Source organism: Mirounga angustirostris, unplaced genomic scaffold (genome assembly GCF_029215605.1).
Source record: "Mirounga angustirostris isolate CCGP_5_RB_7025 unplaced genomic scaffold, mMirAng1.0.hap1 SCAF_4, whole genome shotgun sequence".
In the NCBI taxonomy this organism is placed as follows: domain Eukaryota; kingdom Metazoa; phylum Chordata; class Mammalia; order Carnivora; family Phocidae; genus Mirounga; species Mirounga angustirostris.
In genome coordinates, this window is record NW_026991712.1 from 19433570 (window position 1) to 19458160 (window position 24591).

Here is a 24591-nt window from a genome sequence, read left to right on the forward strand (position 1 = left end):
GGCTTAGTCAGTTGAGCATCCAACTCTTGATTTCAGCTCAGGTCATGATCTCAGATCAAGCCCCACCTTTGGCTGTGTGCTCAGCTTGGAGTCTACTTGGAATTCTCTCCCTTTCCTTCTGCCCTCCCCCCTGCTCGCACATGCTCTCTCTCTAAAAATAAATAAATAAAATCTTTAAAAAAATAAATAAAAATTATATGACAGCACTAGTAGAAGTAAGTACAGCTAGTGCCCAGATCTCGTTTTTTTTTTTTTAAAGATTTTATTTATTTATTAGAGAGAGAAAGAATGAGAGACAGAGAACATGAGAGGGAGGAGGATCAGAGGGAGAAGCAGACTCTCTGCTAAGCAGGGAGCCTGATGCGGGACTCCATCCTGGGACTCCAGGATCATGACCTGAGTGGAAGGCAGTCGCTTAACCAGGTGAGCCACCCAGGTGCCCCCCAGATCTCATTTTCTAAATGCTATTCCTTATTAAAAGGAACCTGGTTCTCATTGGAGAAATGGTTGATTCTAGGTCTGGAGCAGAGAAAGAACAAAGTTATTATGGAGTATACACATGTACATAATTATTATTTCTGCATTGTTTATGCTGGTAAAATAATAAGTAACAGAAAATAAGGCAGTGTTCAGAAATGGGTGGAGAAATACCAAGAGAACATGGGAGGCATTTTGAATTGGTGCCCACTGACCAAATATGGGATTTTGTGAGCCTCAAAATGAATGGTAATAATAATGGATTACATTGAGTAGAAGACAAAAATCTGTGAGCCCATTAAAAATTTATTTTTAACTTGTTATAATTTCCCTTTCTTTTCTGGAGAAGGAAAAGCTTTTCCTTAGAGAAGAATATCATCTAAAAAATGTAGAAATAATACTGAATTAGAAAAGCCACCATTATCAGCATATTCTGTAGTCACTGGGTGAAAGATTATTGTAGAAAAAGATAATTCACGCAATTTCAAAACATGTCACAGAGTACTTACTATTTGAAAGGAGAAAAGATACTTTATGTTAAAGATACCTGGTGGATGGGCGCCTGGGTGGCTCAGATGGTTAAGCGTCTGCCTTCGGCTCAGGTCATGATCTCAGGGTCCTGGGATCGAGTCCCGCATCAGGCTCCCTGCTCCTTGGGAGCCTGCTTCTCCCTCTGCCTTTCTCTCTCGCTCTGTCTCTCATGAATAAAAAAAAAAAAAAAACTTTAAAAAATAAAATAAAAAAAGATACCTGGTGGACACCAACATAACCAAGAGATCAAACATATCATTGGTATGGGACAGACTGACATCATGTGCTCCTGCTATGAATAAAGCACTGAAGACTCAAACTATGTATAGCGTTCTGTCAAAAATGTTTAACCTGACTTTAATGAGGAAACAATCCAACAAATCCAAATAAAAGGGCATTCTACCACATAATTGGCCTGGACTCTTCAAAAGTGTTAATTTTATGAACAACAAAAAGCAGGGACAGGCTTTGTGTTAAAAGAGACTGAAGAACTTATTATGTATGTGAAACAACATAGTAACAGCATAATAACTAAATGTAGCATGTGATCCTTGACTGGATCTTAGACTGAAAAAAAGATACATAAGACAATATTGTATCAGTTTGGAAAATTGGAATATATACTTATATATCAGATAGAAAGTATTTCATCAATGTTAATTTTCCTAAGCTTGAATTTGTAATGTGGTGACATAGGAGACAATCCTTATATTTAGGAGATACACGCTGAAATACTTAGGGATGAAATATTTACAAATTACTCTCAAATGGGTCAGCCAAAATGAAAGTTTGCATGTGTTTGTATATAGGTGAAAAGAAGGAAAGCAAACATGTCCTATTTTGACAGTTGGTGAATTTAGGTGAAGGTTAGAGGAGTGTTCACTGTATTCTCACAATTTTTCTGTAGATTTGAAATTTCTTTAGAAATTGAAAAAAGTAATAACTGATCACCTTGCCCCGTTTATTCTACTCATTCTTCTCCTTATTCCCCCCATTTAGGTTGATCATTCCCTCCATGCAGCGGGAATGATTAAATCTCTTAAATCTCCATGAACACATTCAGTTAGCATGTTTGGGTTACTACCTTCTCAGTGTGCAGATTAAAGGAGGTGCTTCCCCTCTTCCTGGTTTCATGTGTAATGCCTAATCAACAACTTTCATTCCTCATTTTGCAGTGTTTTAATCCATTCTTTCAGTAAATTGCTCTAAGAGTGGGGAAAATTTGTAAGCTCGTTTCAGTCAGAATTGTCTTCAATTCGGCAAACATTTACTAACCCAGTATGTTCCACACCCTCTGCTGTGTAAGCACTTGGCAACTTTTAAAATTGTCTTTGTGAATGATAGCGGGATTGTTTTTCTTAATAGCTTCCCAAAGGAGTGTGAAATATTCATAAACTTTTAAAAATCTCAAACTGGCAAGTAGACTTTTTCAGGAAGTAAAAAATTAGAGCAACTTAATATTTATATGTCCAGGCATCCTCTCCTTGTTCCAGTTTTGTGTGATTAAACTTACAGATTTGAATATATTGGGGAAGGGATGTCAAATATTTTTAAAATGCTTCTCAGTGAAGAAAAACATTATCGATAGTATTTATTGTATTTTGTATGTATTGGTAGTGACTCACCCTATACAAGCCATAATTTTAAAAAGCCAACCTAAGTGTTTTTAAGTATTATTAAAATTTTGCCATATTAGATTTTAGAACAAATTTATAATGCCATAGAGCTCTGATTCATTAAAGCTATTTTAAAATTATATTTTGATTCTTAAGACGTTGACTGTTTTGGGCCCATGTTCTTGCCCAGATACTTGATTCCCAATTATGATATGCTCTTTGCACGGAGAATTGTAATTTACTATATAACTTTTTTTAATGTTTAGGAATGTACTGTTATGAAAAGAGGGAAATATATCTACTATCCCTGTGGAAATACTCATAGGATGCTTTCATATTGACATCCAACCATTACTTCAGTAGAGTCTCCAAAAATAACTTACCATCCAGACTCACAAGACAGTTCCCTTTCCCATATGTCTGTATCATGAGCACAAAATAAATGTAAATTCTTTTGGTTACTCAGGCTCTTCATTTTATCATTTCCTTTACTTTGTTCAATTCTGTTCTTCTTTTAAAATATCTCTCAAATATATGCCTTACTCTTTTTTTTTTTTTTTAAGATTTTATTTATTTTCAGAGAGAGAGAGCACAAGCAGGGGAAGCTGCAGGCAGGGGGAGAAGCAGGCTCCCCACTGAGCAAGGAGCCCGATGCTGGACTCTATCCCAGGACCCTGGGACCATGACCTGAGCCGAAGGCAGACGTTTAACCGACTGAGCCACCCAGGCATCCCTATGCTTTACTCTTTAGTTTACTTTTCATTACCCAAATTCAGACTTTTTTGCATTTTACTTTTCCTTTCATTTTTCTGAATATTTGAATATATTAACCAGGGGAGAGTCATTATGGGCAGAGGGAATGCCATTAATAAAGGCACCAGGATTTCAGTGTGGAACAATGCATGAAAGGCAAGGAGGTTGATAACTCAGACACCATGGCCGGGTGTGTGTGAAGAGGTGAAGTCTCAGAGATGGCCTAGGAGTGAGGACACTGGTTTGAGAAGTGACATTTTTAAAATTATAAGCCTATGGGATGCCTGGGTGGCTCAGATGGTTAAGCATCTGCCTTCGGCTCAGGTCATGATCCCAGGGTCCTGGGATCAAGTCCCGCATCGGGCTCCCGGCTCAGCGGGGAGCCTGCTTCTCCCTCTGACCCTCTCCCCTCTGATGCTGTTTCTCTCTCGCTCGCTCTCTAAAAAAAATAAATAAAATCTTAAAAAATAAATAAATAAAATTATAAGCCTGTAGAGGCCATCGTCTTTTTATTCCCTTTTATATTCTGAGCACCTAGCACAATTTCTGGTTCATAGAAGGAGTTCAGTTAATGTTTGTTGGCTAAATGACTCAAAGATCCAGCAGGTTTTCATTTTCCCAAGTTTTTTCTGGCAACAACATGGAGTATGAATTGAAAGGTTGTGTCTCTGCAAGCCACAGACCCCGTACATCCACTCAATCAGATGAAAAATCATGAGAATCAGCCAAGGCAGTGCCTTTCTGCAGTTGAAAGGCTGGGAATAAATTAAACAGTTTAGAAAAAATTGATAGAACTTAGTGACTCGATGGTCCTCAGAATTGAAGATATCTAACTTATCATGAGAAATAGGTTTGTCAAGATTAAAATATAAGGTACAGTATTATAATGAGATTACTTTTATCATTAATATACTTTCCAGGGATTTTCATGGATTTATAGAGATTGTATTGTGTTCCTCATTCTATAAATATTCTTTTGTTTGTAATTTTTTAATATTTACTAAGTATTACTAATTTATTACTAAAGGATGTATTTTAAGAAAATTAAGCCTAAATTTTATTTAACCTAGGACATACCAGAAGATATTCGTAAGAATTTGGTGGAAGAGCTTCCTCAACCACGAAAAGTACCCAGACGTCTAGATGAGTACACGCAGGAAGAAATAGAGGCTTTCCCAAGAGTGTGGTCTCCGTAAGTCTTTTCTCTTTCCTGTCTTTTTTTTTTCCCCCTGTTTTTTTCTTAAGCTCAGTTTAGTATCCCGTTTCCTTAACCAAATGACCAAAGATCCTTGAGGGTGGGAAGAGTGAACTTTTTTTTACTCCCCTGGATACTCTTTCCATCTTCGACCTGCAAATAAATTCTAGATGTTGGTATTAGAACCAAAAAGTCTCTAAGTCTTAGAACCTTGCTATATACATGCAAGGGTGTTCATAGGTGCCTATAATTGTCAGATATTTTGTTTAGGATGAAATTACTTAGATTGATTGTTGTCTCTTGGAATGATAAATAAATAGTCATTACCATTTTCCAGATTGCTTCACTAAGCTTGAGAATATCATCTAATGAAAAGTCATCAATTCTGGATAATTAATAGTCCTGATCCAAATAGAAAAACAAAATAACAAACACTTTTTGCTATCCTCTACACAATTTCCTCTGTCTGAGGTCCGGAAAGCTGCTTGGTATTGACATACTATCTCCCATCTAATTATTTGCAGGTTTCCATATCTGGCCTTCCAGGGTCTTTGTGACCTGGTTCCTCTCTGTCTCTGAAGCTTAACTTCTTCCCACTTCACTGGTCTAACGATAGCAGCCTGTTTAAGATTGTCACCCTTTTTACACAATTTAATTCTTCCTGGTCTTTGTTTTACTTCACTTTGCCTAGAACAACATGTCCCTCCCCCATGCTCTGAAATAACTCTTAAGTCATTCTTTAGACCTTAGTTCTGATACAACCACCTTTAAGAAGCCTTGTGTAAACATCAAGACCAGACTAAGTGCCCAGCTATCTTCTGCCATAGCACCTGCTGTGTAACTGTCCTTACCACAGTCAGCTCGTCAAGAGCAAGGGCTGCATCTTGCTCATCACTGATCCTCAGTGCATACAACAGTACTTCATCTAATGGGGACTTGGGAACATTTAAGAATTTATATAGTAGATCTAAAAGAGAACCATACATCCTTATTGCTTATACCCTAGACAGCTCGTCTTCCCACAGACGCTACCCTCTGTGCTCTGAAAATTCTTATCTCTTTATTGGCTCTTTGGCCAGATAGGTTTGTGAAAATATAAGCCTTCCCAGCATTGTCAGTATGTCCAACAATCTAATCCTTGACTCTCTCATTATTGTATGTATATAATCTTCAGACTCCACACAGAGAAGTCTGTAGGGTATTCTCTTTGAATCTTTTTGATTTTGCTGACTTTTATCAAGGTTCTCCTTTACTAAATCTGCAGATGAAGAAAATAATATAATTATTAGTGACCATTTATTATAGTGACTATTTGTTGGACACTTTCCAATTGCCCAACACTGTACTAGGGAGTTTACATGTATTGTATTTAATTCTCTCCACAAGCCTCTGAGATAGATCTATTATTCCTATTTTGAAGAGTAAGGCATGGGTCATCTGGTTTGTTAGCCTGCATTTGAACCCAACTGTCTGATTCCAAAGCCTGTGTTCTTTCCACAGAAGCAAACTTCCTCATTAATTTATTTTTTTCAACAAATATATTTTAGCTGGGGCACCTGGGTGGCTCAGTTGTTAAGCGTCTGCCTTCAGCTCAGGTCATGATCCCAGGGTCCTAGGATCGAGCCCCGCATCGGGCTCCCTGATCCGCGGGAAGCCTGCTTCTTCCTCTCCCACTCCCCCTGCTTGTGCTCCCTCTCTCGCTGTGTCTCTCTCTGTCAAATAAATAAATAAAAATCTTAAAAAAAAAATACATTTTAGCTATCTCATCTGTACAAGACACTGTCATAGGCACTGAGACGCATGTTGGAGAAATTCCATTAAGAACATTATTTAGGGGCTCCTGGGTGGCTCAGTCGTTAAGTGTGTCTGCGTTCGGCTCAGGGAGCCCCACATCGGGCTCCCTCCTCCACGGGAAGCCTGCTTCTCCCTCTCCCACTCCCCCCTGCTTGTGTTCCCTCTCTCGCTGGGTCTCTGTCTGTCAAATAAATAAATAAAATCTTTAAAAAACAAACAAACCATTATTTAATTCAGCTGCACAAACTTTTATTGAGTTTATCCTATGTGCTAGACATTTGGATAGATGTCTGGGATATATAGATGGTGAAGCATTTAAATCTAACTTCCTCCAGAAGTCCTTCCTATAATCCGTGAACTGGGTTAGGCCCCCTTTATAGAGGCTCACTGTACACTTTCCTTTTCATTTACTGCACTTATTCTAATGTAATTAAGTATCTGTGTGATTTTTTTTGTTTAATGTCTTTCTCTAACTAGATTCCGTGAGGGAACTCTGTGTTGTCTTACTTACCTGAGCATAGCATCTGGCACATTAAGTAGGCATTCAGCAAATATTTATTGAATGAATAAATGAAGAAGCAAATATCCTTGTATCAGCTTTTATAAATGACATTAGGAAAGAATCTCTAGAAGATATGAAGTGAAGGTAGTAAAATCCTCCAATTTAATACTAGTTCTTCATGCTAGAATCATTGAAATTGACTAGCTTTAAAAACATTTTATTACTTTTGTTTCTGTTCACTGTATCATCTGAATCATCAGTTTTCAGTTGATAGTAAATGAGTGATTAACAAAACTCTACATGAAGAACTGAAAGAACTGATTTTATGGTGTCTGATATTAATACCAGCTAGTTATCAGGATACATCCTCATGATAAATATTTTTCCCTAAAATAAAGAAGTACATTTTCCATCACTCCTTAGGTTCTGGTTTTCATTGCTTGACGATGACCAGAAACCATACGTTATGTGACGTGATTTGATTCTAACAACTAAGTTTAATGTGAGGTGATTGTCTCCTTTTGACCTTTTTAGATGCCTATTTAATAGTTTGCCTTCTTTTCAAAACCCAAGAGTCTATTTTAATTCTTCTTATTAAAATTCATTTTTGGGGGGCGCCTGGGTGGCTCATTCGTTAAGCATCTGCTTTCGGCTCAGGTCATGATCCCAGGGTCCTGGGATCGAGCCCTACATCGGGCTCCCTGCTCGGTGGGAAGCCTGCTTCTCCCTCTCCCACTCCCACTGCTTGTGTTCCTGCTCTCACTATCTCTCTCTCTCTCTGTCAAATAAGTAAATAAAATCTTAAAAAATAATAATAAAATAAAAAATAAAAATAAAAAAATAAAATTCATTTTTTTATCCAGATTATGTAGTGATTTATTTAGATAAATCAGTAGTTTCTGAAAATAAAAGGCTTTAAGTTTGTTTTACATGCTATGATCTTTACAGTTCTTCCCCCTTTGGCGTCTGACAGATGAGACTTCTGTACTTGGATAAATTATATACTTTTGGAAAAATAATTTTAATTTAACTTGTTCTTACAGACTTACATGGTCATTTATTCCAGACATATTCAATGTGCCTTTTCCTCCTTAAACTACATTGAACTTATATTTATCTTTACAACTGAACCCACATATACAGAACATTTTTCTAGGAAGACGTAAACATTTTTTTTAAATTCTTTTAAAGAGATGTACAATTTGCCACAAATTGAAATTAATCTCTAATTTATGAAAAACATTTACTAGCTTAAATTTACCACCCTGGAATCTTTAATTTACTAAGAATTCACATAATATAGTCTTTAAACTCAAGCATTTGATTAAAAACTTTCACTTTGGGGGAATTAAAAAGTTTTTTTTTTTTTAAGATTTTATTTATTTATTTGACAGAGAGAGAGACAGCGAGAGAGGGAACACAAGCAGGGGGAGTGGGAGAGGGAGAAGCAGGCCTCCCGCTGAGCAGGGAGCCTGATGCGGGGCTCGATCCCAGGACCCTGGGACCATGACCTGAGCCGAAGGCAGACACTTAACAACTGAGCCACCCAGGCGCCCCAGAATTAAAAAGTATTAAATGAGGGCTCCTGGGTGGCTCAGTCAGTTCAGTGTCTGCCATTGGCTCAGGTCATGATCTCAGGGTCCTGGGTCCAGCTCAGAGGGGAGTCTGCTTCTCCCTCTCCCTTTGTCCCTTCCCCCACTTGTGCTTTCTCTCTCTCAAATAAATAAATAACATCTTTAAAAAAAAATTAAAAAAATGAAACGTGTTAAATGTTTGGGGCGCTTGGGTGGCTCAGTCGATTAAGTGTCCGACTCTTGATTTCCGCTTAGGTCATGATCTCAGGGTCATCAGATTGAGCCCCACAGTGGGCTCTATACTGAGCAGGACTCTGCTTGAGATTTTCTCTCTCCCTTTGCCCCTCCCCTTGCTCTTGCTCTCTCTCACTAAAATAAATAAATCTTTTTTAAAAAATGTTAAATGTTCATTGTAGAAACTATGAATAAGATACAAACTTAAGGAAGCAAATAATCTCACCATAGTTAACATTTTGGTGTGTTAGCTTCCACTGTTTGTGTTTGTGTGTGTGTCTATGTCTTATATTTTTTATCCTCATTTTTTCATAGAAAAGGAAATGTAGGCACAGAAAGAAAAGTAATTTGACTAAGATCATACGATTGTTAAATGGTGGATTAGGGATTCAAGCCTAAGGTCATCGTCCTAACCACTCTGCCTGAGTGTCTCTTGTAGCATCTTATGTGAGTGTACTTAAGTCCTATGTAGTTCTCAAATATTTTGCTTTAAAAAGTTATATCATAAAAAAGTATTTTAAGTGGTCTTTGGATTTTGGTAGGTTACCATGCTGTATGAAGTTCTGTAAGTCTAAGAATGTCATATCTGATTTTTTTGTAGAAACACCATCATAAATGATTATATTCTGAACCAAAAGGGGTATATGGTACTTTTTTTTTTTTAACTAGAAATACCAAAGGTGCTATTTAATCAAATATGTGCTTATTTGGGTTATGCATTTGGAGTTGTATATCATGAATAAAGAGTACTGATCATAACTGCTCATTATACTAAATGATTCCTGGCTCATTTAAAACAAATTAGAAGATGACTGAGTGCCTTTATTATATTAATGGAACTAGGAAGGGTTTTTCTAGAATTATTTTTAAGGAGACTTTTAGAGAAACTTAGAGTAACTTGATGCATTTTTTAGACTACTATGGAGATGTATTTCCCTGCCCTTTCTTTTCATTCCAAATTTCCCTCTGATAAGAATATGCATTAAGGCCCCAGCCTTGCCTTTGGGCTTTATTAAAGTATGTTCTTTCCTCCCACCCCACCCCCCACTCCAGCAACCCTCAGTTTGTTTCCTGCGATTAAGAATTCCTCGTATCAGTGAGATCATATGATACATGTCTTTCTCTGTTTGACTTATTTCGCTCAACATAATACCCTCCAGTTCCATCCACGTCGTTGCAAATGGCAAGATCTCATTCCTTTTGATGGCTGCATAATATTCCATTGTATATATATACCACATCTTCTTTATCCATTCATCTGTCGATGGACATCTTGGCTCTTTCCACAGTTTGGCTATTGTGGACATTGCTGCTATAAACGTCGGGGTGCACGTACCCTTTTGGATCCCTACTTTTGTATCTTTGGGGTAAATACCCAGTAGTGCAATTGCTGGATCATATGGTAGCTCTATTTTCAACTTTTTGAGGAACCTCCATACTGTTTTCCAGAGTGGCTGCACCAGCTTGCATTCTAATGTGGGTACATACTTACATATTACAATTTAAATGGCCAGGACTGTCTAATAGAACTTTCCACATGATGAAAAAGTTCTGTATCTGAGCTAATATAGTGACTCTTGGCCACATGTGGGTCTTGAGTACTTACACTGTGGCTAGTGTGACTGAGGAATGGAACTTGTATTTTTTGTCATTTTAATTAAGTTTCATTCGCCCCATGTGGCCACTGACCACTTTAATGAATGTTGCCATTTTAGTTGTTTGCCATTTCATAAAGTTCTGTTATTAAATATTATAGACATTAGAGTAAAAATGAAAATATGTAACACACTATGCAGGGCAACCCATTGAAAATGGGATTTCTCATTACTGGTAGATTTGCTTTCATGAGAAAAAAATTTTTTTCTCCTTTTGGAGAAAGAGGCTGCTTAAAATATGCTCTCATTCCACCCAAAATAGCTAAGCCAACAATATAATCTTCTTGGGAATGTAGCAATTGGAATTTAGTCAAGATAGATCTGATGGTGAATCTGCAGAGACTTGACTGAAACAGATGTACCTGGATTGCACCTAAATCAAGAGGCATAAAAATAGCCTGCTTTGGTTTTTGTTTCCCTAGTAATAAAATTTAAAATATGTTGATAATGTAGAAAGGTACATTTTTTAATTGGAACTGTTATTAGCTTTTGGTCAATGTATGTTTATTAGCTTTTCTAGTAGAAACTAAGGCTTTTGAGCAACGGTCAAACAGTAATGATAGTCAGAACTAAGGTTTGAACCCAGTAGATGATTGACAAAATTGTTTTAATCTTAATTAAAAGTTCCATTTTTGGGATTTCCTTTAAATTATTTTAAATTGCTTACAAAAGTTATGCTCTCTCAGGCCTAATTTCAGTTTATGCAGATCTTCTTATGCTAGTTGTATAGTCATTTTTAAAACAATGTTAGACAAGAAGGAAAGAAACTGATATTTATGAGACAACTGAACTTTAATAACTAAAAGTCATTTTCTTGTATGAGAAGTATTGCCTATAAACCTCACTTCTTAAATTAGTGGATATACTTGGTGTATTAGTATTTTTTATAGCTCATGCATACATAGTGTTAGAATATGTTATGAAATTATAATTTGTTTCTTGATGGTACAAAATAAATGTGTGGTTGCCATGTGCAAGTGATGATTGGAGGGTATGCACGGAGAATTTGTCTGTCAAAGAAAAAGCAACAGCACTGTTTTTTCTTCACAATTCATTTGCCTGCGTTGTGGCTTTCAAATGGTCAACTTATTTTAATTCTGTCAGTAATTATTTCCATAATCATTGTAGTTTTGCCAACACATTACAAAACCACAATAATCGTAGAAATTATAATGCTATCACTGCAATGGAAACTTTTCATTATGTAGGGTAAAAATAAAACTTGGATCATTTTAAACTTTATTTTCATTTTTACAAAATTCTGTAGGAGAGCTTTTCTTAGGAAAAACAAGGTATGTGGAAAATTTCAACTGGAGTTGCTTCACATAGTCCATAGAGTGAGTGATGTAACGATATGAAAAAAGAAATATATTTTTGTATTCCTCACTCATTAAGTCCGTAATGCGTTATTTTAAGCAAACCCCTCACCTTTATATAGAAATTAAGTGTGGAAAGGTCAGCATCAATAAATCTTGAAAAGAGTTGTTTATATGAAAACCCATGTGTCCAGCGGTTAATGCCCTCTGCAGAGTGTGCTATTGGAAGTGTGCCTGCAAAGAAGAGAGTGGCAGGGATGGAAGTGGAGAGATACGAGGGCAGTCGTGATTGGCCCTGACTTGTCTTTGCTGAAAGCAGGATTTGGTTTATGTTTCCTGGGTGATGCCTCCAGCACTGTAAAAGGAACACAGGTGTGGGGACATTAGCCCTGGAAAAGGGCCTTGGTGAGCATCCTGTGTAGTCTAGTCTGTAGCTCTAGGAGAGAGCAATGATTTAAACTTATACCTGCCTTCCGATAGGAAACTTACCAGTTCTAAAAATCTACAGATTTTCAGTTGTATTTAAATTAATATGCAGAAAACAGTATTTTTACCTATGCCTCTTTTATAAAAGTGCTTCACATCAGAGGCTTAATTTATTTAAAGACTGTAAAGAAGGATTTTTACCTTTTCAAAACCCACAAGGAATTGGGATCTGGACATCTTCAAGATTTTCCATAATTTTATGCTAGTCTGGTCATATGGCATTTTCCTACAAGATTTAACTTAATTTGCTGCTCTTCACAGACAGAAGTTATTAGCTGGACTTCAGGAGCAGGATTATATTCCAATTTTCCCATTATTTCAACCAGCTCTGCATTGGCAAAAACTGTAGACCTCAGTATTTCCAGTGCTGAATTTTGCTCAAATTAGACATTCTAAACTTTACTGTTCTTTTGGCAATGAACAGATTAGGACTGGTTGTTAAAATTAAAAACAATCTCTACTTGAACAACCAAACCAAATCATTCCAAGCCAGTAGAGCTTACGACTTAAAAGTGATAATTGAATGTAACAGCAATTCCTATTTTTTTTTTGAATTTTTAAGTATATTATTCTTACATGTATATTAAGAGCTTATATATCATCCCATTTAATCCTCATTTCAAAAGAGATTTCCTTTTTTTTTCCTTCAGAATTCATGTCTCTCTTATTTTTTCATTTTTTTATTTTATTATGTTATGTTAATCACCATACATTACATCATTAGTTTTTGACATAGTGTTTCATGATTTATTTTAACTGAAAAAAGCAGTAAGTTGATTTAAAAAATTTTTTTAACAATCCTATTAATTTAGTTGTTTGTTTTTTAAAGCACTATTGAACTTTTTCTAATCAGGATTTGGTACATGGTACAGTGCCTGGAGAAATGAGTATAAAGGCACCATTATTCTGCCTCACGATTTCCTGTACGGCTGACATCTTTAGTTCAAAGAATTTTAGTTCAAGGAATATGCACTGGTACCAGATTTCCTGTGACTGTTTATTCTAAATAGTTTCATCAGTACAATGGAAATGACTTAAAACTCAATCAAACTGACCTTTTATTGCTCTTAAGATTACTCCACTGTCCAAGTTTTATTCTCGTTTGTTTTTTTTCTCATTTAAATATTTTGTTGGAATAAACATTATACTGACAAATATTATTTATGAGTGAAAAGACATAAGACCTAAGGGAGAATAAAATATTTTTGAGATTTATTACACTTAAGTTATACCCAATTTCGTGGATTCACAACTGAAATTCAAATGCTTTTTTCTTCTGCAAAATAAATTATCTTAATGGGATAAATAATATTAAGTGTCTAACTGAACCATCACATTATCTGTGTGTTTTATAGCTTTATATTTCATTTTATTCACAAACCAAATGGATCTGTCCCATCATTTTACAATGAAAACTAAAATCTCCCTAAAGATTTTTCCTGAAGTCAAAAGATAAATTTTTTTATAGAAATGTCCCCATTTTCAAGATAATTTAAAATGTGTTGGCCTCTGTCAATCTTTGTCCTAAATTTTAATGAGTGGCGGTATTTTGCCTGTTTCATTTAGTGAGTGACTGGCAACATTTTGCATAGGGATGTCAGTGGTAAAGGATTTGCTATGGAAAATTGAGAATTTTGTGAGAGGTGGTATGATTTTAACTTTCAAGTTTCTGAGCAATCACAAGTACCATAGAATACTTCTTCAGACAGCCCTTTTTTAAGTCCTGTTTCTTCATTCAAAAAAGTGATTTTTTTTAAAAACCATAGTGTTTGAAGGCAGTTTTCTGCTAGTGACAAGCATTAAGTGCAAAATGAATTACTGCTATAGAACATTTAGTAGCTGTGTAATTTTAGCACAATTTAGAAAATGGATTAAGGAAAGTCTTAATGTTGGCTAATTCTTTGAAGATGCATTAATCTCCCAAATTACCCTAAATATATCTATGAAAGCTTAACATTTTTAGCTTTCACCTCAGAGGTCAAAGTGTACATATGTGTGTGTGTGTGTGTGTGTGCATCTCCCTCTATGAGAAAATGCACGGTCTACAGACAGAACTTTGTCTTGCTTGCTGCTGTGTTCCCAGTGCCCACGGGTAGACCTGACATTCAGTAATCGTTATTCAATGAATAAATGAGTGGAGTCTTATCTTCCTGAAAGAGGAATTGACTTTTAATTCATCAAGTATGGTAAATTCATATTTTGGGCTTTGCTTCTTTCTTAAAGCTGGCTTAATAGTTATAGCTAAAATAGAAATTTTCCTTAACAGTCTGTGCTTTAGTGTAACTCTGATATTTTTAGTTTTGGATACTTTGTATTACATATATAAAGAAAAGATTATGGTAATTTTGTTAAAATATAACTTATTTCTGTCAAGGAAAACATTTCTATAAAAATTAATAGAGATTAATTTTCTGTAACAGCATTTGAAATGTCTCTTTAAAGATTTCCTGAGATTATTTTAGAATACTGTTATTTACAAAAACATTAACCTTATTTAAGATTATCTTTTATTTTAAAACTTCATGATTTTTTATTTGCACTGAAACAGCAACGAAGAACTAAGGCAAATAGATATAGAATATAAATTTGCTCATCATCCTTCTAGCAAAGGATTAAGTCATTTCATTTAAGTTCACTAAAGTTTCAAACAACATTTAAGCATCCATACTATGAAAAGCAATATATTAGATGCCAGGTGTCTTGCTTTTAAAAATTATTTAATCTAGTAACTACATGGACTACAATTTAAGCTTTCTTTGATGATAGATACCAAAGGAATTCCGGTATCCAGCCTCATCAGTACATGTTATCATAATTTAAAATTATTATTGTATCGGAAAAGCTTAAAACTGCCTGTCAATAAAGTCCTCTTGTGGGTAGAGCTGTGAAGGATACTGTACAGCAAACGGAATCACCTCTGGCTAAGGAGGAAGTATGTTACCTTCTCTTAGGCGCAGGTTAGTTTTAGAAATTTACTTCATTTGCTTCTTCAGCATCTTCAAATAGTCATCCCCTCGGTCTTATGAGTAGCTCTGTGGGAGGTCTAAGGTGAACCCTTGCTAAGTCATCCTGTGGTCCATAGACCAGCACTGCAGCATATCGGAGCTTGTTGGAAATGTAGAATCATGAGCCTCTCTACAGATTAACTGAATCTGAATCTGCATTTTCACAAGAGCCCAAGCGATGTGTATACCCACTGAAGTTGGAGAAGCACTCAGGTAAATAGACCTCCCCTCCCCTTTCTTACCTTGGATTCCTTTTAGTGGAAGAAGGTAAGCAGTATAAATGCATTGGATGTGTGCCTGCTTTTGTGTGTGCACGTGCGTGTGGAGAAATAAAACCGTATTTAATGTAAAAGCCTCACTTTTCCCCACAAGGGTACCTACTGAACGCCATATAATACCATTAATTGCCTCCAGTATAAGTTGATGTTTCTGGCTATGCCAACATCTAAAGTACCTAGTCCCTTGGCCATGATATTGTTTTCCCCTCCTGGAAGCAAATTAACAATTCATAAAAGATCCTGACTACCTTCTGTAAAAAAAGGAAGAGTTTGTAAAACAAAGTGGCATTTTCAAGGCAGTCACTGTACTGTAATGACAGATATCTTACAGATATCCACTATATGCTGGGCACTGTGCTAATTGCTGGAGGCATAATCTCAGTTATACGGGGACCCTGCCTTCAAAGGAACCAACAGCCTACTAGAAGTGATAGAATAAAATGGTGCATGCAGGCACTTGCAGTCAGGAGGTCTGCACTAGGCCCCTACCATCCACTTCCTAGCTGTGTATCCTTAGGCTAGTCACCCAGCTTCTCTGAGCCTCAATATTGTCAACTATACAATGAGATTGATAAAGTGTCTTTCTCACAATGTAGTTATGAGAATAAAATGAGATAATGCATGTGAAGCAGTTGGTGTACTTCATGGCATCTAATAAGCATTCAGCACATCTTACATAAGTAACATTTATTTACATAAAGTCAAGTATAATTTGAGAAACACTGTAATAGAAGTATGCATGAGATTCTCTGGCAATCTCACAAAGAGGAGCCCTAAGTTAGAAAGGAAGGTCGTGGAGGGCTACCCAGATGATATGATTTTTGAGGTGGATTTTGAAGGATTAGTCAAGTCTATCAGGCAGAAAAAAAGCTCAAGTACCCAAGTCAAGAGGTATGAAAGTTTTTATCTGGGCAGTAGCGGGTAGTGTAATGGGATCAGAATGTAAAGGAATGGGATGTAGAAGGAATAACTCAGAAGTGTTAGCTGAGGCCGTGTCATGGAGGGTTATATATTGGTTTCTGGGCTGTTTGAATTGTGACAAAGCAGTGGAGGACTACTGAAGATTTTTTAGGCAGGGCCACTTGATATGCAGAAGTGGGATGGAAAAGAAGGAATTTGTGGTAGGGACTCTTGACAGGTCTCCCTCTTTGCCCCCTTTCTCCTAAACTCCACATCCTAATCGCTAGCTGCCTGTCATGTCCAAATCTTACCATTTTCAAAACCAAGATCCTTCCCCCCCTTCCAGTCTGTTCCTCTGCCTGTATTCCCTATCCTGAAGAGATCAGCAGCGTCGCCATTCACGGAGGTCTTCAAGCTGAAAATCAGGGATCATCCCTGAATCCTCATTTTCTAGTAGCTCCTTCTTCCTCCATCTCCCTGGCCCCTTCCCTTTTCCCTGTCCCTTCCCACCTTCTCCCCACCAACATGGTACTTTTCTGCCTCTTAAATCCTGAACCTGTCCTTTCTTCTCACTCATCACTGTTACAGCCCCAACACAGCCCTCTTCTTTATCCTCCTCTATTCCCGCCAGAAAATCTTCTTGAAACAGATTGGGGCCTTATTAGCCCCCTAGAGCTTTCAGGTCACTACCTACTACATACCTTGGATCACGGATTACACCCTTCACACACATTTCCAGTTTTATTTGTAAATCCCACCAAAAGGTCCTTTTGTCATCTCATTGTTACTTGATAAATTAACCTTTGGTGTGGAAACAACTAGACTAAGCACATTTAGTTTTATCGAGTGGAGTTGCAGAGACTTCTTGTTAGGACCTTAGCTTAGAAGATTCCTTTCTGATGACATCGTCACCATCCTTTAGTCGTAATTACATGAACCAGCTGAACAGAAGAAGTAGTTTCAAATGTGCTGGTGTCTCCTGACTGGGAACTGCTTCCACTAAATTGAGTCACTAGCCAAAGATTAAAAGGATGCACTTGGGAGCCACATTGAGCTCTCGAACCACACTGTCATTTCCCAGACTTTGGATGTAGTTTTTACATTTGGAAAGAGATTTCAAAAACAGTGACAGAATCCTGCAGTTTCTCCTCTAGTTGTTCTAGAACAGCTGATACGGTGAAGCATATTTGGCTGGTTTCCCAGATCAGAGCCCGTATTCCTCGGAGTTAAATAATAACTTTAAATTGTAATGTAGTTTATTTACTCAGCCACTAGACTGTTGGTCTTCATAGCTGAGCTGTCTGGTATCTTGTGAGTATTCTGTTGAAGAAAACATGCTGTGAGTGTAGAAAGGGACTAGATAAGTTATTTCGGGGCAGACAGAGTTCATCTACTTTTTAAGGGAACTCAAACTATCGAATATTTTTACAGCTGTTTCAAAAACATCTATTCAATTTACTGATTACAAACTCCCTTCTGAAAATCGCATGGGAGCTCAACACCTACAGATACACCTGTGGAAAAGATAAAAGGACACTTGAACATTTTTTTGCATTTTGTAATTTCCTGTTCTTCATTTTCTCCACTGTTAAGATTCAACATTTCCCTAAAAAAAAGTGTTTTTTGTTTTAATTTTCTACTGGAAGTAACTTTCAAGTATGATTAATCCTATAAATGCATGAATGAGGAAAAGACCAGTTATATGTATGTAATTAAAATATCAAAGGCCTGGTGTTTATACATTTATTTGGTATTTGTATCATAATGAAAAATAAATTTAGCATGATAAAATAATATAAATAGGGAAATTACTCATTCAAAAATGGCCTTGATTAGGCAAATCCATATGCTTATATGGGTTTTTAAAGATCATAGCAGTCCTTTCTGTGAAAAAGTCTTTAAGAAAGTATATTTAAAAATAGAACAGAAATGGAGTTGAAGTTTTAAGTTATAACATTCACGCACAGGCACAAGGCAGTCTATATTTATACTCTCGAAAGAGCTTGGGAATTGTCACTTCACGATGATTTGGCTTTAGTGTTTTTCACCAGAAATCTAATGCTTGTAGATAATTTCTCAATGAACAGTTACTTTCATTTTAAATTGAAAAATAATCTTCCTTCATCAGGCAGGAGAAAATGATAGGATGATTCATAAAGAAAGAAATGTTGATTTTTGTCTTTCAGACCTGAAGATTATCGCCTCTAGGAGAATGAAAATTGCTGGAAAGAGCAATGAGGTGACTGAAGCTTCTTCCCGAAGAGTCTCCCGAGCTACAGGCCGAGTGAGGCAGCTGCTGCGTTTTGACAAGAAACTTGTCATGGGCACCGAAAGCTTGTGGAGAAAGATCAGGAGGGGCTAATCCTTCGATAGATACGTTATTTTATAGAATTTTTTTATTATGTAGTCCAGTTTGGATGTTGTACATGATGATAAGAATAAAATTGCTTAGTTGTTTAACTGTTCAATTTTTCATTTAACAAAAACACAAACCCTAGTGTTGTACCTAGGTACAAACCTAGGTGCAGATAAAGTTGCCGACAAGTGCCCGTCGGTGCAGATTCCCTCAAGTTCCGCCATCACTGTTCTGCCCCCCACCCCCCGCCCTGGAGAAAACAAGGCCCACTTTCACTTTTCCTTTCAGTGATTATTTTAGCTAACCTCCCAGCTCAGAAGGGTAAGGTTTGCGCTGAGGTATTTACAAAGCGCAATCATCTTTTTCCCATATAGCTCTTGGTTTCCATGACCCCAAAATAAACTATTGCCTGTCTGCTCCCTGGAAATCTCACTGCCCTGCCTGTGCTACCATGTTCAGACCCCTGCACGGTGTCTCCGGATCTTCTCCTGTTGGCTCCTATTCACCTCTGTGCAGGGCACTTAGACTGGACTGCTGAGATAAATATCCCTAGCAGAATCTCTTGAGAAATTAAGACGTGGAGCCATTGTATTTGGGCATTTTTGTGGGAGTTTGATTTTTTTGCTTTTTTTCTTCTCTTGTCCTGGCCAGTCGAGGAGTGAATTTCAGACCACCTTTCCCATTCACTCAGCAAACAGGTATTTGCCGGGCACAGTGCTAGGTGTTGGGAAAATAGAAATCACACGTGTCTTGCCCCAGCTAAGAGCATATACAGTCTACCGGAAAGGAGCTGTAGATCGACTTGTAAATAAGTGCCCTTGGGTGTCAGAGGTGCAGACATTAACTCTGTATGAGCTGTGATGTTAGTAAGTGTGTGTAAGTAAGAGGAAAACAGTAACTAAAATTAAAGAGGAAGTATTGCTAGTAAGCATCTGCCAACTTGCCAAACACAACAGCTTTATATAAGTGTATGTAATCCATGCAGCAACCCTATAATGTACATAATGTAACCCACCCCATTTAAAAACAGAAAAGCTGAAGTAGCAACAAGTTAGGTAACTTGGCCAAGGTCACAGAAGTGAACTGCTGAGTGGTCATCAGGATTTGAGTCCAGGCCGTCTGGTTCAAAAGCCCATGGACTTAGCCACTGCTCGCTGAGAAAAAGTGTTTATGTTTCTGTATCACAAATTCTGTAATAAAGCAAGCATAACCTGGTCCAGGTCAACAGCTACTATTTGCAAGGAAGTGGCAGTTCTATTTTAAACCGTTGGACCAAAAAAGAAGCTCCCCCCTCCCTTCCCTGTGATGTGGTAACCGTAGGTGTGAGTCAATATGAAATAAGCCTCCAGCTCCTGATGCAGTAGCTTTAATAGAGAGGAAATTAGTCTGGTGTAGCCCAAACACCTAAAACAATGCCCGGCAGGTATTTCTTGATTGAGAAAGGCTCACTAAAGAAAGCCTTGGTTTCTAACTGCAGGATTTGAGGAGGTGAGAGCAGAGCAACATGCTCTACAGTAACATTGAGCCCAGTCCTCATCATATTCAGTAAGAATATGGGCACCGATCACCATAAACCCCGCTCTCACTTGCTGTGGGAGAGCCCCCTTGGTGGGGGAGGGGCCGCCTGACCCTGTAGAACCATCTAGACCTAAACAAAGGCTATATTGGTGGACTGAGTCGCCCCTCCTTACCATTAGGTGCTGACTCCATTTTGCATACGGAGAAAACCAGAGCAGGGAGGCTTTTGCACTCCGTAAATGGCCTCCCGAAGCAGACTCTATTACAGACCTTCCTGCCCTTTTGCCATTGCTCGAGAGTTTAACAGCCTGACCTGTACGTATCGTAAGAGAGCACCACCACAGGTAGCCAAGTGGAAATCACCACTCGCTGTAGGGGACCCAGAAACCTCAGGGAGGAAGACAAGACCGACCACTGGAATCGTGGCTCCTACTGAAGTCATCACTGAAATGAGGAGAAGAAACAAAAGAGAACTTTTGTTTTCTTACAGAAAAAGAAGGAAACCGTAATTATTTCAAGAGTCCTATGGGAAGGAAAAGAAAGCTGATATATATAGATATAGATAGATAAATATATATATAATGGCTATGTGTAATGTGAAATTGGTGCAGATAAATAGGAATCAAATCACTAAACCAAATTTGTATTGGTTCATACGCGGTTTTGCACTATTCACTAACACCAGGTAAATGTGAAAAACACCATCCAGCTGCGCATAATGACCGGTGGTAGAATAATACAAAACACCTCTCTCAGTTTTCCGCAAGGGCATCGCCTACTGTATTCTCTCAGGAAAACACAGGGTGGTGTCCTGATCATAAGTGGCAAAGGAAAAGCCTTAGGCATTGCAAAGCTCTGAAACGAGAGTGCTCTGTTGCTGTCGGCGGTCGACCTTAAGCACACTCATGAACACAGGAGGCAACACTGAAAACAAACGAGGCAAGAGCGTAATCTTAACTTCCCAAGAATCACCTGTTTTCCAGGCAGCTGAAGCCTGACAAGCACTCATTTGCTGGGGGTTGACGGTAACCCCAAATCTGATGCAGCACGAGAGCACTCTGTCATCTCCTCATTGGGGACACGCAAACAGCTTCTTTATGAGAGGTGGGAACTAACAAAACCAGAAAAGTCAGATTTCTGTTTGAAGCTAATGCAGAGGAACGAAAACCAGGACAAGGACCAGGACCACAGCCATCTACCTCCGGTATCCCATTTCATTCGAAAAACTTGAATCTTCCTTTTACCTGTTTTCCATAGTTCAAAAGCCACAACCCCACACTATAAACACCTCCACTAAGCCAACGTCATGTCTTGTCAAAACATTCTATATTTACTATCATGTTTCTTAGGAACTTATGTTTAAAATTATGATAGTTTTCTTGTATCACAAGACGGTACAAGGTCTGAGCTTCCTGCCCAACTCCCCTTTTCCCATAATCCCTGTTATTTTGGGAGTGCAAAATTCTGCCATCCAGGGATTATTTTTTTAGGAATGCATATGCCATGTTATAGGGCAGACGGCTCTACTCACTGTAATCGCTGGTTTGGCACCTCCTTCTGTCAGGCTGACTCTTGTGGGGCCCTAAGAGTTCACCTTCCCCCAACCCCAGCAGAAGTTGGCCACATGGGAGATACCGTGCTGAAGTCCGGTGCCATCTCCTTGTGAAGTCTGAACCCGAGTTGGGAGCACCTCCCTGGAAGGCCTCCTTCGTAGGCGCGGTGGCCTGCCCTTCTCTGCAGGCGGGGCCATCCCCAGGCTTCCATCAGCACCTCGCAGGTGGGCCAACTCAAAGCTAGGTTCTACAGCGGGCCTTTTAAAGGCATCGTTGCCCAGAATGCAATCCTTTTCTTGCCTGTCCTAATTCCTACTCCAAATTTACAAAGCAAATACAAAGAACTAGGACCAGTGAGACTGATAATGTCCCTTGGTGTGGACAGACCCGGCCACGTGCTGACCCAGAGGCGAGGATTGTGCTAATGAAGCAATGTTGCCATCTTTAAAAGTGATTGCAAAGCAGAATTTTGTTTTAATTGTAAGGTTTAATTTAGATGAAGGAGGTTTAAAAAAACATGCAAACGGCCATGATCAGATTCCCACCATAGTTCCTCCTCTGTTGCGAATTCCCTGCTAGGTGCACCCAGACACTGTCACTGTGCTTGTGACCCCATCTTTTTTTTTTTTTTTTTTTTGCTGCATAATTTGTTTTCTGACCTTCTTTCCTGTTGAAGGGGCTTAGTACCACATGTAGCAAGAACAACACTAACTGTCCACTGTTCTTCCTGGCTGAAAACTTCCCGGTGGAACAGGGAGCAAGTTCTGAATCTGCAAAGCCTTCGAGCCCCAGGAGGGGTTCTGCTGCCAAGCTCCACAGTGCTGAGTTTGAATTGGATAAAACCCTATTTAAGAAGGTATGATCTTTCCAAGACCGACACGAAGGCTACATTTCAACTTAAATACAGGCTCTTACAGAGAAATGGTATCTCCCTCTCTGCCCAAAAATCTGAAATAAGAGAGTTGAATAGTTTTGCAGCATCTCGACCGCTCAGGGCTTCACCTTAGAAGAATGTAAATCTGAGATCAGCTACTGGTAAAACAGATGGGTGCCCCACACGCGCCCCAACTTCTAGTAGGCTGGCCGCCAAGGTTTAGGATACGTTTTCCACACGAAGGCAGCATAAACAGGACCTCAGAAGGAGACACGGGTTTGTATCTGTGCCATTTGGTCCACGAGAAACCCTTTGATTTCAAACAGATCTTTATTTCAAGGCTTAACTTTGCTTTCACTGCCCTCACTTCTCAAGTCCAAAGGTAATACTCATTAAAGCCTTGCAAACAGAGGCCCCTAGAAGACCCTACTGTTTCAAGCGTGACACCTGCGCTTTATAGGGTGCTCTGGTGGGACTCCAGCTCATCAGCCTATATTAAATCGTTCAGAATCACCACTCCGAAGTGATGATGCCATCCGACGTCTTTTGCAATCACAAAACTCAAAGGGGTCTTGGTATTTAGAGAAAATTTTGAGTATAATATAAGCAACTGTCTTTGACTTTTTGGCAAATTCACAAAATCCAAATAAAATATTTTCACAACTTGTGTGAGAAAAATATTGCCAGTTATTTCATTATTACGCACCGTTACCAGCACTGTGTATAGGTGGAGTCAGTAAGTCATGAGAAATGTGAGTATGTGTACCCTTCAGAAAACTGGACCCCGAAGTCTAAACCTTGGAAGCGGTGATTCATCAGCCGGCTCTCCAGTCTATATTAACAAAGGATCAGCTGCTGTGTTTCATTCAGCCATTCAACCAATGTTTATGTTCCGGAAACTGTTCTAGGTGCTTGAAATAGATACGGGAATAAGTTTCCTGCTATCATGGTGTGCTACTGTGATTTATAATAAGAAATGTATATATTTGGTCTTCATCCTGTTTCTGGCACAGAGCTAAAACTCTTGGAATTTCCTAACTGGTGAGAGTGGTAAAGATGTATTTTGTTATATTAACGAGATGACTTTGGGGTCGCACCTAAGGATGGGGACTGGTTGCCAGAACCAGCCACAGAGTAGAGGATTGGAACCTTCAGTCCCACCCTGACCTCCAGGGAAGACAGAGGGACTGGAGGTTGGATAAATCACCAGTGGCCAGTGAGTTAATCAGTCATGCCTCTGTAATAAAGCCTCTGTGAAACGCCGAAAGGTCAGGGTTCTGAGAGCTTCCAGGTTGGCGAACCAAAATACATCCGCACATCAACATGCCGGGCCCCAAACCCCATGGGGACAGAAGCTCTTGTGTTTGGGACCTCACCCCATGTGTCATTTCATGTAGCTGTTGAGTCGTATCCTTTTAATACCCTTTGTAATAAGCTGGTGATCCAGTGAGTCGATGGGCTGCCTGAGTTCTGTGAGAGGCTTTAGCAAAGTAATCAAACCCAAGGAGGGAGGCGTGGGAACAGTCAGGAGGCACAGGAGACAACCTAGATTTGTCGTTGGTATTGAGTGGGGGACTGAGCTCTTAGCCTGTAGGATCTGTCCCAGGATCTGTCTCCAGAATTGAGTTGAATCTGTGGGACACGATCAGTGTCCACAGAGAATGGAGTTCATTACTTGAGGTGTTAAAGAAAAAGCACACGTTGGAATGGGTATCAGTTTCACACTGGAGTCTACATTCTAGTGAAGGGGTGCGGACAGCAGACAGAATACGTTACCTAGAGAGAGGTTATATAAAGTTATATTCGTAGCTGTTAAGTATGAGATCTCTCAGCTATTGCCATGATCCTCTTGCACAACACCACTCGAAAGCGATCATTTGTTTTTTTCCTTTCATGTGTGTGCAAGTCAGCTGGAGTTCAGCCAGCTGGAACTGGGCTTGCCTTCAAGCCACAGTCTGGGTCCGGGTCTATTCC

At 38.6% G+C, this 24591-nt stretch overlaps 1 protein-coding gene across 1 annotated transcript in view; it reads left to right on the forward strand.

The window, feature by feature from the left end:
• The window catches only part of MRPL13 (mitochondrial ribosomal protein L13), a 48194-nt gene extending 29418 nt beyond the window's left edge, over positions 1-18776 (forward strand). Inside the window, exons 6-7 of the mRNA XM_045895972.3 lie at positions 4448-4569; positions 18503-18776. Coding sequence (XP_045751928.2) covers positions 4448-4569; positions 18503-18524 — 144 coding nt within the window. The 3' untranslated portion in view covers positions 18525-18776. The remainder of the gene's footprint in view (positions 1-4447; positions 4570-18502) is intronic.
• Positions 18777-24591: the final 5815 nt, after the last annotated feature.